Genomic DNA, 17,765 nt, shown 5'->3' on the forward strand with positions numbered 1-17,765 from the left:
AGTAAGTTACTAATTTAGTAAGTTGGATTAACGAGAAATAAAAATTGCTCGAAAAATCAGCTTATTAAAGTGATTCTTTTATATAATTGATTTTCACTTGTAATTGCTTGTTGGCTCCAACAATAAGCGTATAAACCAATCATATTAAATCTTACTGACAATAAGCTACTTTTTCCTCATCGAATATTATTGTTCTTTGTAATTCTTCTCGTCGCAACATCGGTCTATTTTAAAAATATTAAATTTATATTGAGTATCATCTGTCTCCTTTATTTTATTTTTGAAATAATATGATGTGCACAGTTTATAAAGCACCGCGAGAGAGACATGATAATGTGAGTTTCAGAATGAGAGCTTTAGAATGAAGAAATATATCGAATTGACAGGTGCGATAGCTTCAGGGAAAACGAAGCCACGTATCCAATATCTGTTCTCTGAATAGAATTACGCGAACGACGATACAAGTATACATTGATCTAATCGAAAATTAATTAATTTTAATTCTTATAGTTCGAATTTTTTTAAAAATTATTACGCTGTTTAATGAAGTATTATTTAGATTTAATATTGCTTCGATTTGATTTCACTGTCATTCGTTGCTCAATTACAATTATTCATTGTGATTTTTTCCCCTTTAAATCCAGCGAGAATAAAGAGAATCAACAGATTAATGAAAAATCATTCCACCACCGTAATAGGGTTAGTCGACACTGCGATAAATCGAATTTCATATTTGAATAATCAAGTATCGGAGTATCGACAGGCGTACATGACAATATGTGGATATTTTAAGAATGAAAAGTTCTAACTGTCTACCGCCAATTATGTGGCGAACAATGATATTATTATTCCATATCTTTAAATAATCCAAATTATAAATTAATTCCAATATATTTTTGTTACGTTATTACAGCAATTATTCTTAAAAGACAATGACTGTGCAATTCTAGTGAAGCGTTAACGAATAAAAAGCTTTTGAGAGAAGCTTCCGCTATAATATCAGCGAATTATTCCATTATATTCATGTTTACATAAAATATCGTTGAGTGACTCATCATTATAAGATAAAAGATTTATCGTATCGCTGATATAAAAAGTTTTAACTTAAACATTTTTATATAACTACAAAAAAAATAGTCAACGAGGAATACAAGAATTACTATTATTACAAAATTGGATTTTAATAATTATTAAAGCCGCGAACCATCTGTGAGCTTCAAGTTCCAAACTGTCATCTTTCGGAGTGTCAGCCACGTGTCCCGTGTCTGCCTCCGATTATCCAGCGTCGCGGCGCGAAGCCCCGGCTGCGCCAGCGCACGCGATCGATACCCCAGACCGCCGGGGTTTTCGTCTGTCCGCGTGACGTCATGTGTATGCGAGCCGAGCCAAGACGATAGGGACCGTAGTCTACCGAGGGTAATCGAGGTAGTGCGAGTTGCGTTAAGAGTGAGCTGTTGTTTCGACGTAGTGACCGCTACGTCGACCTCGAACGTGCGGCGCGAAAATTTTTCCGGTTACCCGCGAGTCGTGTCCGTGACAGGTGAAATCTTCGTCCCCGCGTGAATCTCGTTTAAATTCTGATCACGAACGTCGCGATTTCCGCGCGCGAAAGTGATAGCTCCGAGTGGTGTCTCCAGTCATCCTAAAAAACGTCGAGGGAAGTTATGTTCGCAGAAAAGTCCCGTAAGTTTCGAAAATGTATGGGAAAGTTAAAATTACCGATGACACATCGTTTGAGAACGTCGATGAGGAAGAGAGGCGGCACAAGGTCGCCATGACCTCCGAAATTTAGCGGTCATCATCGTGAAATTGGTCCAGATCCCAGTAGAAAAGCGCAACGAAAAGACCACATGCTGATGTAAACCGCGATTGTGGATCGCCGTATATCGCGTTAACGTTCGTCTGACCATTTGCCGGCGCTTTCCACTGGCACATAGCACGATGATTTTCCGGTGCACGCAGTGGAGAGTGGACGGAAGTAGCGCGCCGCGATCGTCTGATCACAGGCAAGCTGCAACCCCTTCTTCGGATCGCGGCCCAGCTGAGCTCGACCGGGCGCGACCTACAGCCCTACATTCGCGGTCTGCGGCGTGACCTAACTTTACCCCACCTTAAGCGAGCTCCGTCACCACCCTCTCTATTCCGTGAACCATGACAGGATCTTACGCATCGGATTCTCCTCTTAGCCACGTACACCCTTACGTAAATTAATAGTTTATCAATGGCCTATTTTAGCTCATTTTCCTTCGATAATTTTGTATTTTAATAGTATTCTTATTATTAGATTCTTATATTATTATTATTATATTTTATCTCTATAATATTATTTTTAAAATAATTGTTCAAATAATTTATTGTTGCTTATAAATTGTTGTTTAGTATTCTTAAATTTTCTTCAGGAACCGTTTACTTTCAAATGACATAATATGTATATTGTTTTTTTTTTTATTTCTACAATTGTAAATATTTGTAAAGAAGAAAAGTGTTCAATTCAACTGTTGGCGATATAATAATTCGGAAAGTTATTAATGTCATATATTCGGTGAATTATGTACCTGACCTTGACAAAGAGAAATCAATCATTCACATATAACGACAGTCTAGGGACAACGCCTTCCAATGATGATGCTATTAATTAACGAACAAATGATTTGACGGCACTGGGTCGACCTCGTTATCGTGGTAACGATCGTCATGATGATAATGCCGTTGAATACGAGAACTTTATGAGAACGTCTACTTTAATATTCGCCCGAGAAACTATCGCTGTTCTGGAAAAAGCAACTTCCGCATTAAGAGATCAGTAAAGCGTTATTTCTTCGATCGATAGATAATCGCAATTTTCCTTGACTTTTAAAGCTTGTCGTAAAATTATATTTACACGATTATCGGAACGTTTTACGTCTCTCGAATATAACGATATCGGACACATCGATATTTCCAATGAAATGTACAACTTTGTAGAGAGAAACGAGGTAATTTCGTTTAAAGTCACAATAAAATAATGAATAAGATAATAATCACTCGTATTACATGAATGCTCGTTTCGCTCGAATAAATTCAGAGCACAGTGAGTGATATTTCCGTTTCCAATACTGTTGTGATACCACGGGAATCGCGAGTCACGAAGTAAACAGAGTTTCGCGAGTAAACAGACCGGGCAAAAGAAAAGGAAGTAAACCATAGAAGATAGATTGTATAAACAGTACATACACGACGGCTGAATATGAAGAAAAAAGTATGTTTCGCGTTCGTGAAATATTTTTCGATTCGACAAATAAAGTTATCTGCATTGTACGTTACATAATAATAATAAAATTAAATTTATTATAAGCGAAGACAATAAAGAGTCACGATATTGTGCGATTTTTTTCAAGTGCATATACAAATAACATTGAAGAAAGATAGATCATTGCGATATATAAAATCCAGTACATTACCGATTGTTAACGACAATACATTCGACGCACGTGCCACTAATCGCGAACAATCGAGGGGACACCCCATCATGTGCGTTGAAGTATTATTTATGTGTTGCAGTCCTATTTAAATAATTGAATAATTTGTAGCTAAATTAATGGAATACCATCAATTTTCTGCTTGTTTAAACAACAATGATGGAATGAAACTGAATAATTTCTGTTAATTAAAGCCACAAGTAATGAATAATTTCTATTTTGGCAAAACTACATAATTAGAGATAGGACGTTATTTAAATATGTAGTGCTTGCGGTGATTATAAAAAAATCAAGTAATTATGTATTTGTAGTGCCAGTAGAGAAGTAAAGAATTAACTAAATTATGGTACTTATTATAGAGATATATTATTATATGAAAATTATTAAGTTATACTTTATATTCGGAATATAGATTTATTTACTTCAAAAAGTAGTAAAAGAATTAAATTATATCAACATCTCTCTTTAACTCGATACTTTAGAGAAAGAACGACATGAATCAAGCTACTTTATTCTTTATAAACCAATAATACAGCAACTTCGTAGAAATGTGCAGTCTATACTTGACTCTAAATGAGAGAAGTTCTGAAATGAGAAAAAAAAAGTTGTTTTTATGATTTATTCATTAAAAAGCGCTATTAAAATCATTTGAATTTTTCTGCAAATTCACGTTCGTTGGATTTGAAAAAATTTTCCATTAATTAAACATTATTCATTGAAAAGAAACAGAATGATAAGCATGTTTCCTTCTGCAGTTTTCTTATCCAATTTCGTTGTAAATAATTATATAGTGACATGTTAATTATCTGACAATGAAAAGTAATGAACAATAGTGTAGCCATTGCAGTTTGCAGTGTCATTAACATGTATATACATAATTTGCACTATCATTTAGAAAATTAAAAAGGATAATATAAAAAATCTATAATTGTGTTCGCATATAGATAACTGGCAAAATATTAAAATTGCATTTAAGAAATTTATCTTAGTTTGTCAAATTAGCTTATCAGTGGTACAATATTTCATTGTTTTTAGCCATTCAAATCCGGATTTAAAAGATGCAAACGAACACGAATGAACAATTTACTTTTTAAATAAGTGCGAATGATAGTTCATTCATCTTTGCTTGCGCTTGTTTGTTTGACCGAGATCGACTTAATGTTTTACAGTTCACATATATACACTGTCTATGTTTTGCCTAATAAGGGAGTGTAATTAGTATATAATTATAAAACTGTTTCAAAATAAAACGAAAAATTATGTACAATACGTAATTGATAGAGTGATGCGTGGTTCCATTGATTCATAATTTGATTTCAACCCTTGTCACATATGTATCTCGCTCTACAAGAAACTGATTGAAAAGAGAATAATAAACGATTTATTAAAATCGTATATGTGAATACACTACTATCTTAATGAAAATTTTATTTCTCTTGTTAGTTTGCAGGTAGTAATTCCGTCAACTCTACCGCACATCCTACTTTCCTAAAATCAGTTAACACAGGCATCAGGAAGAGAGGAAACAAGAGTGGTGAATAAGTAAGAATCGGATCGTAACAGCTCCAGGAAGGATAGCTTTTGATTGTGATGTGGTGGAGCCCCCCGGCGGACCGCGGGGGCAGGAGGTCAGAGGCAGATCGGTTGTGAGGTCAACAAGCACGGCTCGATTGTCCCGGGGCGAAATCGCTGGTAGAGCGGAGGAGGAGATAGAATGGTGTGACCTCCGGCGTCATCCCGCCCGACGCGGAGGTGGTGCTGGAGGTGGTGAAGGTGGCGGTGGAGTCGAGCAGCTGCTCGACTCAGAGGAGGAAGAGCCAACGGCGATGTCGAGGCAGCTTCGTGGAGATCGTGACCACGTGAGCCGCGACTACCAAGAGGGTTATCACACTGATTATCGGGACTTGCGCGAACATCTCAGGGATTTCAGGGACTTCCATCGAGACACCCTCGACGAAAGGGACGGTCAGGGACCCACCGCTAGAACGTATCGGGACGACTATTCGGAAGAATATGATCATCGTTCTACCGCTGTTGTATCCACCTCGGCGAATCTTACCAACAATCCGGTGAGTCGCACCTTCCTTTCATAGGACAATAGATCAGTTACTCTTTCAATAAAGGATGCGTTCCGTTTTGCGCTTATAGCGCTTGTAAGCATCATTTGTCTTTGTTTAGTATTTAATATATAATAAAGATGAGCTGATGCTTACAGCGTGAAGGTGAAAACGGAATGCACCCCAAGTATATCAGTATACTGTATAGGTACTTTTTAAAATAGCATGACTTTGTCCATAACGAGATGTTTATATGCATACGTATGAGATGTCTAATATATTTATATTTTAAAACTTTAAAAAGAAATTGCACATATCAAGACTATGACATATAAATTACATATAAATTACAAGAAATTACATATATAAATTTATCATTAAACAATTGGAAAATATTAATATATATTAGACCTTTATATTTTTTTAGATATCACTACATATTAAATTCTTACATTTTAATGACGTAATTATTAAAACGTCTTTAGTACATATTTTTAAATAAGTATAACTTCTGGATAAACACATGTAATATGCTTTTTTGATGGGCGTTAAATTACTGTTCAGCTATGATTATACACTGATTACTTGCAAAATTGAAGCATAAGTAATTTTGTATTTAATATTAAACATTAAAAAGAATAACTTGCACAAACAAGCAACGTAAGTTCAAAACTTCAAGATAATTATGACATACCTTGTCACCAGCAAAATAGAGCGTTGCGCAGCGTGATAACGGCTGTCTCTACTCTTTCTCCACTCTTTCTCGGCGACATTATATCTTGCAACTGCACCGTTGTGTAAGGAAAGCACGGTCGTTTGTATTAAAAACTCGCTCCTGCGGATCCATTTAGAACTCGAATAGCTATTTATATAGCATTACCCTCCCCTCTTGCTCGCGTTGCTAGAAATGAGGATTAGTTGCAAACTTGGACCATCAACAAGAGTTTCAAATCCTATCGAAATTTATATGGTCGGCTGTTTTCATCCTACATATTGGTTTCTCTGCACGATAATATACTCTCTCTCTCTCTCTCTCTCTCTCTCTCTCTCTCTCTCGCTTTAATATCTATTTAACGATGCAATGAAGAATTTGACACAATCAGGATATTTATACGAGATTGTTTTTTGCAAAATACGATATTTATAATGTTTCTATTAATTTCCTCTATAATATTTTTGGGTATATATAACAAATAAAATATTACAATTTATGTGGTCACAAAACTAAGTATAGCTGAATTTGCAAGTGTACGTTGAATTATTCACACGTTATTACACAAATACTTCAAAATATCTTTGAACTTGTCCTAGGGGGCTCGAAATTACGATTTTATGTTAATATTAATACAGTAATATTGCGCCTATATCTACATAGGATATGTTTATCTCATTTTTGAATGATGATTATTTAGTTGAACAAGAAGATTTATTCGATAGAGTTAATATTACATTACAAATCACTGACAATAAATTAGCGAGAAAAGCAGTTAATCGTTAGACCGGGATTCTCCGGTACCATTCTCGTTAATGGATAAACCGCCGTAGTAGTCATCTCATAATGTGCGCATATCGTATTGCGCAACATTACGCTTCGTTTGGATATGCTCTCAACATTCGTATCTTATATATTGGAACTTTATATCTTGCTATACGGAGATATCACTACAACAGTATGTTCCGTGTTTTCTTATCGAGTAATAAATTCAAATTAACGTAACCATTGATTAATATCATCGTTACGATCTGCAGTAACTATTTATTGCGGACTACGTGATACTGCTACCACGTGCGCATGCATATTAATTCTGGAATTCCATATAATCGTGCCATGACTCGCTTCATCGCAAAGAAACACGTGCTCGTTGATATTGCTATCGCAAACTTTTATGTTCGTGTTTCGATCGAGATTGCTTTATGTGTGATCGGACAATAAAATCACTACTCTATTCCCGAGTAGCGCTCTGTAAACTAGCTTTACTTTTTAATGTATAAAACAGGATGTATATATTTGTGATTCCTTTACATTTATTTTAATAAATACAATTGTGAAATAAAGTCATTTCTTTCAGTAATATTCTCAAATTACTATAACGATATATTGAATATATAAGAAAAGAAATTTTATTACAAATTATATCTTTCAATAAACGCAAAAATGATGATTAAGAAATGATAAAGAACATGATTACATTAAAAAACTTATTCATTGTTTATTCTTGTGTTATACTCGTATGAGATTTCGACTATATGGAAAAGTGATATTTTTAAAGCATAAAACACAAGTATTATTTATAGTGAATTACTAGTTGCATCGAATAAAATTTGTATTAGTTTATATTATTTTATATTATATATATCTTTTTTATAAAAGATCGGATTAAGTCTAAGTACCACTTAGATAAGTATGGTAGGATATATGGTATTTATGGTAGGATATCTCGAAGGATATATTATTCTTCATAACTGCTATTTCTCTGTTCGATAGTTGGTGGATCACTTAGTTGTAAACAATCTTGTTTGCGCAGAGCCAGCTTCTGTACGAAGTTTCCTTTAAACTTGAAAGGAGGTCAAGCGTGTTACAGGACGAAACGAGAGTGTGTACAGCACGAGACGAGAGTGAGAGATTGTGATATCGAGCGTGAGAGATCGACTTCTTTGATGACAGTAGTCGCTCTCTTTGACATCCCCGGTAATCGGTGCCGGTACTCTTCATTTAGCGCTCTTACATCTTTCATGGCGGGGCATCTTCGACATCACATTCGCGGAATCCTCTCATTTGTAGCTGTATTCATCGCGACACTCTTCCCTGCTGTTCGCTTCTCGAGGGTCAGACTCGCTAATGAGAGGGATGGAAAACCTTGCATAGCCCGAGGGTGAGATAGCGGGGATGACAAGGTGGAAAATGGAATCTGCCCTCTCGGAGGACGCTTTTTCACTGAGCGTGTATGACGCACGACTCGCAAAACTGGGCCACTCTGTCTCTTATGACAACGATTCCGATGTATTAGTTTGCTTGAGTATAATGCAGTATAAATCTTAAGTGCTATTCGTTGAGTTTTTACAGATGTACAAATATAATAAATGTCTTTTGATTATCAATAGATCTAATATCTCATCTAGGTATTTATATTGTAACATAATAGAGGTATACATATATATATATATAGATATAGGTACCTATATTGTAACATAATTACATATCGCGATTTTATTTCTTGTTTTGTATTAAGAAATATTACTAAATTTAGCTTGTGTACGAGTATCAAAACTATTTCTATTTGAGCAACGGTGCCTCATTGCAAGGTTGATTGATTTCTTCGTGGTTAGCGAAACGAGTCGTCACGTTGAATTTAATGTTCGCAATTACACTGATATATCTTCGTATAATCGTACTATTGCACACCCATTCACGATAATTCAACTATCACGAGAATTCGACTTTCGCGTCGTCCGATTTGTCGGAGTCAGATCAAGAATGTAGGGCGATTTGATTTCTCTCAGGCTCTCTAATGTTATGAGTTTTTGCTGACAGATTTTATATCTCGAGTTATATCTATTCCGAATGTACGTTACCTTCAAGGATCGAAAGTGTAGTTATGAAATTGATATATTCCTTAAGATCAATTAATTGAAGCTCCACAGAATTAAATTTTAACTATTAAACAAATCGCGCTCTTTTGTTTTATTCTTATTGTTGTTATTATTATCTCTTTTTGTGAAGGTCAATCTTTCTCATAACATTGTGATGTCCAACACTATTAGATATCAAAGGAGCAATAGTAACTCAATCCCTTGAGTTATAATAAATAACATTTTATTATTTTTTAAGCCTCTATGTGTGTCAAAATGTAAATTAATCCATTTCTGTAGTTAATTTCAAAGTAAACAAGTCTGTATTAGAGAGCATATGCACTTAGTAAATCATAAACTAAATTTGGATAAAGTTTAATACATTTTGTAAGCAAAATTGTTTAACTCCATTATTAACAACATATAAAGTTAAATTAATATATTGAGTAGAAGCAATGGCGACCTACAAAAATGATTAAAAATAATTCAAATCGAGTATAATTTGATATTATGAATTTAAGAGAGTAGGGGAGACCGCGGGGCGAGTTGTTGTACGGGGTTGATTGTCAAAATGCTTATAACTCAATCAATATGTGGCAAAAAAAATTTTTTTTTTATTGTAGATTGTTGATGTAATATTAATTTATTGTATAAAATGGTTTGCATCAAAAGCACTGTGTATGTTATTTACAACAACTTTTAAAAAAATGAAGTTGATTAATAAATTTTTCTTATCTTTTATTTTTTGTTATTTGATAACTTTTTAGCATTATTAATCAAGATTTCTGTGTAATAATAGAAAATGACGTGTCTTAGAAGATTTTTGCTGCAGTTAATTAATCATTATTCTGACAAAGTTTATCAATATAATTTCTTTTATCAAAAATGGCCATGTGGGTTGGATTGTCCCAAATGAGCTAGGATTAGTTGTCACACATCAGTGATCCTCTGCGCGGCCCACGCGATCCTATGAAAAAGGAGATAAAAAAATGATACATTATTTTATGTACAGGATAGTCTCATAAAGCATGTGTCTCTAAAGCATTACATTAGCATTGTACAGATTATTGGAGGTTTTACAGTTTTTCTTTAAATATACATTAAGTATTATATTAAGTATAATCTACAAATATTATTAAATATATTTTATATTAAAGAGTATAGTATATACGTATTCATTGATTGGATCCCGCGTGCTTAAGAAATGGTACCTTTTCGTTTAAATAATACAAATAACTTCAATATATAGGTATATTGAGATTACTTTTTGTTCGGAAATAATTATAAACTTTATTATTACTTTTGAAATAAAATATTATTTTAGGTAATCTCTAAAAAGACTGCATATTTTATGTTCATATCATATAATTATATTTTTTAAATAAAAGTATGTATTTTAAAATTAAAATAAGTGTTCTTGAAAAAAAATATGATAATTACTGTTATTTGTTCAAATATATAACTAATGTTAAAATAAAAACTGTATTTTTTGCATATTTTATCCATATCCATATATTATAAAACATGTGACAACCAATCCCGGAACGTGTGACAATTAACCCCGAGTATGGGGTAAAATGTCACATTTGCATAGCTTTACTTAAAATTAAATAATTTATTTGTACGATGACATATATGTCAAAATAATATTTTTTTTAGTACCTAAAGGATGTAGGTATATTATAACGTACATAATATTTCAAAATTTTGCATACACTGTTTTCTAAAAATCATTAAATAAAAACTGTGACAACCTGCCCCGGTTTCCCCTATAATAGAGTAAGACCTTAAAAAAAGACTTTCTTTGTTAATTTTTTTTTAAGTAACTATAAGTTTTAGAAAAAATATGAATTCATATATCAATTGGGTACACTTCGAAGACATTTTAAGAATTTTGCACAGCATTTTAGACTTCCGTGTTCATAAAACATAGGTACGCCATCAGCGGCGTAGAAAACTCAAGTTGTAATTATCTGAAATGAAAATTTTTTGAAAATTTCAAATCTATATGAGTGTAATTTCAGTTAAGCGTAGCAATTTTTTAAAATAATTTTTTTTTACAAAAAGATTTAAATTTTTCTACATTTTGAACTTCTTAAATATATCTCGCCCTTCAAACTAACAATTAAAAAAAAATCTCTATGCTTAACTAAAACTATTCGTTTTGTAAAGCTACTGTTCAAAGCTGAGGCCGATCGATCAAAAATTATTCGAGTTATAGACACTGCCAGTTGAGAAAAAATAGTTTTGAGAAAAACACGTTCAAAGTTTCAGTATTGCATATTCAGCACTGTGCGCCCATTCTCTAAAACTCGCATAACTCAAGAAATACTTCGAATTTTATAAAAATCTTTCAGGAGCATATTTTTAAGACATCAATCTTTCGGGGAAAAAAAAATTTTTTTTTGAAAATTTTACTGTTATAACCTTAACAATCAATGTTTGATATTTTTATCCACAAATAATACTCTTCAAAGTGAACATAAATGTTCATAAAATGTTTTTCATCTACAAATAATGTTTCGCAAATTAACATAACAGAAAATTCTATTCACGCAGATAGTTCGGAATCCATTCGCCTTGATTATTTTATTAAGATGTTATGCTGCCTCAGCTTGTCGAACTGCAGTTATAATCGTTATAATGCCTCTCGCTCGCGATCATCCGCGTCAGATTCGAGGAGTCGTTCCTTTAATCAATATTGTTAGGTAACGGGTACGGGCGTGTTCGCATTCATCATGCGCATTTATCATTACACCGTTCACTCACACCGATTGCGCATTCAGAAATCTTATACGCTTCGTTATAATTGTCTGTAATTATGCAAATACCGGTCACATGCATTACATTCTCAACTATGTAGTTACTGCGTATGATACGATAATCGTGTATAGCCTCGAACGGAATTGCGGGCAGATATTAACGACTGATTGCTTGTAATCGAATCTATTGACGGTCTTTTTCCATGATTATTACGTTTTAATACGCGAGAATTGATAAGCCTATTATTTGAGAATGAAAATCGTTAGAAAAAGAATTAGAGCTTATAACATCGCCGGAAAATCATATCGTTGAGAATAATCGTGCCATGTGTGTATGTTTTCAAAATTCTCCACAACTGTCGTCAATATATACGTGTGCGGATGTGCCAGTGTGTGACTATATGCGTCATATGTGCTGCACTGCAGCGAATGGAAATCGAATCGATGATCCCTCTCTCTGATACTGTCACCTACCGAAAAAGTTATAAAGCTAGTATCTATTATGTTTGACATTTCTGTATGTAAATAACGAACTAAAACTTTTTAATAATATCAAATAGGATATTTGATGAAAAGAAGGTCATTTAAGACATATATATGTTAAATAGAAAAAAATTAAAGTTTATTTAAGAAATATATGTATATGTTATATATTTATGCTGCAAGATATTGCGTACCTTAAAAATCTCGTCATTATGCAAGAATTTAGATAAATATCAAACAAGAGATAATATGATTACAAGTTTATAACAAAATTAGCACACTTTGCAAAGTTTTAAATATATTAGTACACAACCACAATGTCTATATTAATTGAAATTAAAAACATATTTATTTGCATTAATTGCATATCTATGACAGATTATATAATTTGACCGTAAGAGCATAAAACTGGATTGGGAGGCGGATGTTGAGAAAATCTGCAATGGAAAATTTCGATTGACGTAAGGTTGCGTTAGCATTAACATCTAATTGCCGCAATGCGCGCACGTGTAACTTGAAAGTAGAACGTTGTTACTCGCTACTACACGCAATTAATATCTCTCGATCTGCATGCGAAAAAGCAAATTATTACTCCAGTAATAGCTTCACTACCTCGAAACATGTATATGCATGTTGGAGATTTTAAAGGACCACCCACGTTTAAATTTCTTTGGCGGAAATATGTATAATCTAATCATTTTTTCTTGCAAATTTATAAGATAACAATACGTGACATGCGGTATAGCATTAATTCATTTTTCATGCTTATCGTAATGGAAAAACAAATAAGAGTAAAAGTAACATAACATTGCCTAAATACATTAGATAGTAACTTTAGGTACGTGTGTGTTACGTCAAAATAAAAATAAAAAACAATTATTCTCTATAAAAAAAATATACAATCTATTACAAAATTCGTCAAGAAGATAATTACATGTAATTTACTATTGCTCCAATGACAATTTTGTTATTATTTGTTTATAAGTTTAATAACTCAGAAAATCACTATATAATTACAAATATTTGTAATTATGTTTTTATAAAAAAAAAAGTAAATATTTTTACAAAAAGAATATATTTAAAAACTCTGAAAAACGCATGTATTGAAATTCGTAATAAATACGTACATACATATCTGTCTGGAAATACACCGTTGACTAGTACGAATCAATGAAGAAATAGATAAAAGGCTATGGGTAGAGGTGGTTTCATCGTCTCGCAAAGAAGTTCTGCAAGGTAGTAGATCTCTGTAGCAGTTTCAGGTCTGCGGACCCGGTTCCAACGAATATAGGTCAGTATACAAACTGGCAAGAGCAAAAGAGCTGAATTTTTGCCTGTGAGCGCGTCTCGATCCCTGAACTGAGTCTGCTTCAGTATAATCAGGGACTGCTAAACGGCCAAACGGGTTTGCACAGTCGTTCTCTTTCTTCCTTTCTTCCTTCTTTCCGTTCCCTCTTCGTTGTCTTTCACCGAGAAAAGATTCCACCAATCGTGTCTCTTAGACCGAATCGAAATTATTGTTAATAGACTGCTGTCAGTGTATTGTGTGCAAGGATATCAACTTACGCCCTTGGCTATCTCCGAACCCTGAGGAACCATCTAATACATGGTACCTTAATGTCTTTAGTAATTAAATACTTATTGTTCTAAATCGTGTTCGTGTAGTTTTTTATTTTAAATGGTAGGGCGCTCTGTCTTATGACCGACAGAGAATTAGAAAGATTAACTTGTGAATTTAGCACAAGTTTTATTATGGTGTTTACCATTTTCTTTCAAGATGTTTTCTATATTAAATTTGTTATTGTAAATACCTGCGATATTAATTTTAAATGTTCTCAGTGGAATATCTGTAGACGATAATCTTCGGTATCTAGATATATAAACCTATAAACATATAAAAAAGAACATACATATATTAAAAACAGGTTTTTGTGCCTTGCAAGGAGTTTAGTTTTAATATATAATATTTATGGCATATTCAAAGTACGAATATCTCGTATTTCATTAAATAGCATGAGGCAATCTGTACTATTAAGGTGCGACGTGGCATCTGAGTACTCGTTGGCGCATAGCCAATAAGGACAAAGCCAGGATTCATGTATGAGTATATCGGTCTTCGATCGTCTGCTTTCCTTTTGTGACCATGAGTTTTGATTTCGAATTCGCAGTTGTATTCTGATCCGATACTTTGAGTGCGTGATGCACCTGCTAAAGCGGAACGTCTTCCGTTTTAAACGCCTTATAAAGACAAGTAAAAAACAATGACTATAAATTGTAGACATAATACGATTATTTGTTATCGCATACATTTAATACTGGTTGAAACGTTTAAATAGTTTTAAACGTTTAAGAGTTTTTTTTCGAAATACTTGCATAGAAATACACGTATGATGTTTCATTAGATTTAAGAATACGTGCTCGTTAACGGGGCCAATTAAAGCAAGATATAAGATCTTTTCTATTCCAGATCTCGAATTCTCTCCAAGTAACTCGTCTTTTTATCGTTCTATCCACTTTTACGCATGATTTAATTGACGGCTTGCTTGCGCTTATAGATTCCGGGATTACCAGTGTGTAAATGATGAGAAAGTGTGTATCACTTTACAAGTCGGCTTGTATAAATTCCACTAAGAAATATTTCTAATTTAATCCTTCATGCTTTCGATATGGCAGAGCACTTTAGCCGATAACACATTTTTAATAAATAGAACTGATCAAGGTACAACGCAAAGGCACAACATGAAACCGACTTACCAACATATTTATAAAATTTACTTTCAAATTAGCAATTCCGGTCAGATAATTTACGGTAGAAACATTCCTCATTATCCAATCGCCAATCTGTACACATCGATCACTCAATATTTTCGAATTTTAATCAAGTAAAACAACTCTTTCTTTTTTATTACCGTTGTACAAGTAAGATGTAGTTATTCAAAACGATATATAAAAAAATGACTACTTTGTATTAAATATAATCGAAATGTTTAGACTTATAAATAATTAAATAAATCGAAATAAATGGTATGTAGGATATGTATAGTAAGATGATACAATTTTGAACATGATCAATTCTGAACGAAATAAGATTTCTATCCAAAATTCAACGAATATACAAAAGACTCAATTAATTTAAAAATTAAAAAAAAAAGCAAGATAAAGGATTACGAGCCAAGCAAGATCTAATGTTAAAATATTAAATGATAAACAATGATAACTCTAAAACATACGTTTCAATTCCGATCGAGTCATTCTTTTAATGTTAAAACGCAATTAAATTTCAAATTGCAAAAAATAGTACATAATATGATTTTTAAACACAAATTATGACAAAAAATTAAATAACGACGTTAGACAGTAAAACTTGTTCTTACAAATTCGTCCATAATTTTTCATTTATGAAGTTAATAAAGGCAGCCACTAATCATGCTGATTAGAACATTGACAAATACATGATGTCAAAATTTTTTTCAAAAAGTGAACAATGGTCAAATTAAAATTGAACATTGCAATTATGTGAACGTAACATATTTAAACAGTCCTGAGCGGACTGCAAATTCAATCAATGTAAGACGCTAAAAATCGCAATAAAATCCAAATATACTCAATTAAATCAATTAAATGTAAACAGAACCTTGCACAAGAGAGCTCAGAATCAGTTGCCAATGTTCATATAATACGTTATGACTTAAAATCCCTTTTAATTTCCACCTAATAGTTTAAAATTTAAATTCAAAGGATCAAACAGGAAAAAACCAACTTTAGACCTTGAAAGTTAGATTCTAAAATTTTATTTTGTTTAGAACTATATGTTCAAAATTATATAACCGTATCCTACATTATAAGATGATATATTGCATACTAATGGTATCGGTTGAGAGCAAAGAAGAATTAGTTGCAAAAAATGCAAGAGCGATAAAAAGTTGAGTGATAGAAAGAATTGCATTATTTACAAAATAAAACCTCGGAGCTTTACATAGGATTCTTAAGATTTTACTCCTTTGTTATTGTAGACCCAAGTTTGCAGGAGAATGAAAGGGAAGTTACATTTAGAGGTTGCCACAATAGATATGTTCTTTATTCCTACATTGTCTGAACTGCTGCACACGGCTGCAAACGTATGTTTGTTTCACTTCAACTTATTGTACCATGTGCATCAGTTCAGGTAGTGCAGGAATACAGATCTAATATATTCCTTGTCATTCTTTGCTTCTACAAGTTTTAAATCGTTCTTTTCTTTTATCTGCTATCCGGGGTTCACGTTTAAATGTACATGTGCATTATGCCTTACGCTTGTCAGCTAACGCACATGGGATTAAGAAATGTCCCAGCAAACATAAATTACATGTAATAACATACCTATTAGTCGTAATTTTCCACTCAACAATATAACACATGTGTTATATTACAGTTATATAGTTGCAAAATTACAACAAGTACGTTACATGTAACTTGATGGTATTTACTAGGATAATAATATAAAAATTATAGCTTATAATTCATCGATATATTACATTATAATTTATTTTCAAGTACTTTTAGGTTATTATTATCGTTTTATGAAATAAGTACATTACTTTGATAAAAATATGTAGTAAATAATATGATGAGCATATATTATTCCATTACTGTTACTATTATTTTATCAAGTTTACCCTTTTTCGAGAAATTGCAGCATATATAAAATCTTTTCTCTAATATCCGCAATATTGCATTATTTGTATATTCTGTTGGGCAAAAGGAAGGCAGGCTTGAAGCCTACCCTACCTTCAACAAAAAACTGACGAGAGACCGTTTTAAGCTTCACGTAAAACGTCGTCGCTGTGCCGTTGAGAATAACGACGATGGCGGCGGCTGATGCCGCTTCTGCCGTCTCGTTCGGTACACCTGCGGAATTAGCTGCAAGAAAAAAGCCTTTGGTAAGCCGCGTGCCTCCGAAATTGCAGAATTATTATTCTTCTTGGAATACCATGACGCGAGTGTGGATTGCATTAGAGAAGACGTGCAAGGTGAACGATGAGAAAGAAAGAGAAAAAGAGAAAAAGAGAGTCAAAGAATGAAGCGGAGGAAAGGGCGGAAGAAGAGAAAATCATAAGAATATTTCTTAGGATCTTAGGACCGCCCTTCGCATATAATTGCGTCATGTCCTTCGTCCAAGTAAACGGAACACAAGAACGAAAGCGAGCACGAGCACGAGTGAAGCGTGCACCCTCTTATGCTTCATGCACCTGATCGGGCTTCTGCCGCTTAATTGGAAAGATTCACGAGGAGGATCAAGTATTGTATTCGCGGACAAGAGTCGCGTGAAACACGCAAGGAGGTGGCACGATCGCGGCTTAGCTTGATGGAAGTGCTTCGCTCGACAGCGAGATGAGGCGGTTTCGTGGTACGATAAGCAGACAGAGGCGCAAGGTGCGTTGGGATCGTTAGCTCGG

The 17,765-nt window shown here is 33.4% G+C and overlaps 1 protein-coding gene across 1 annotated transcript; it reads left to right on the forward strand.

The window, feature by feature from the left end:
- The first annotated feature begins 1,229 nt into the window (after nucleotides 1-1,229).
- Nucleotides 1,230-8,145, forward strand: LOC108724820 (uncharacterized). Its single transcript, XM_018451474.1, has 3 exons — nucleotides 1,230-1,683; nucleotides 4,902-5,527; nucleotides 8,041-8,145. The coding sequence occupies exons 2-3, from the start codon at nucleotides 5,285-5,287 to the stop codon at nucleotides 8,143-8,145; spliced, it is 348 nt and encodes a 115-aa protein (XP_018306976.1). The 5' UTR covers nucleotides 1,230-1,683; nucleotides 4,902-5,284.
- The last annotated feature ends 9,620 nt before the right edge of the window (nucleotides 8,146-17,765 follow it).

Source organism: Mycetomoellerius zeteki, unplaced genomic scaffold (genome assembly GCF_001594055.1).
Source record: "Mycetomoellerius zeteki isolate Tzet28-1 unplaced genomic scaffold, Tzet1.0 scaffold310, whole genome shotgun sequence".
NCBI lineage: Eukaryota > Metazoa > Arthropoda > Insecta > Hymenoptera > Formicidae > Mycetomoellerius > Mycetomoellerius zeteki.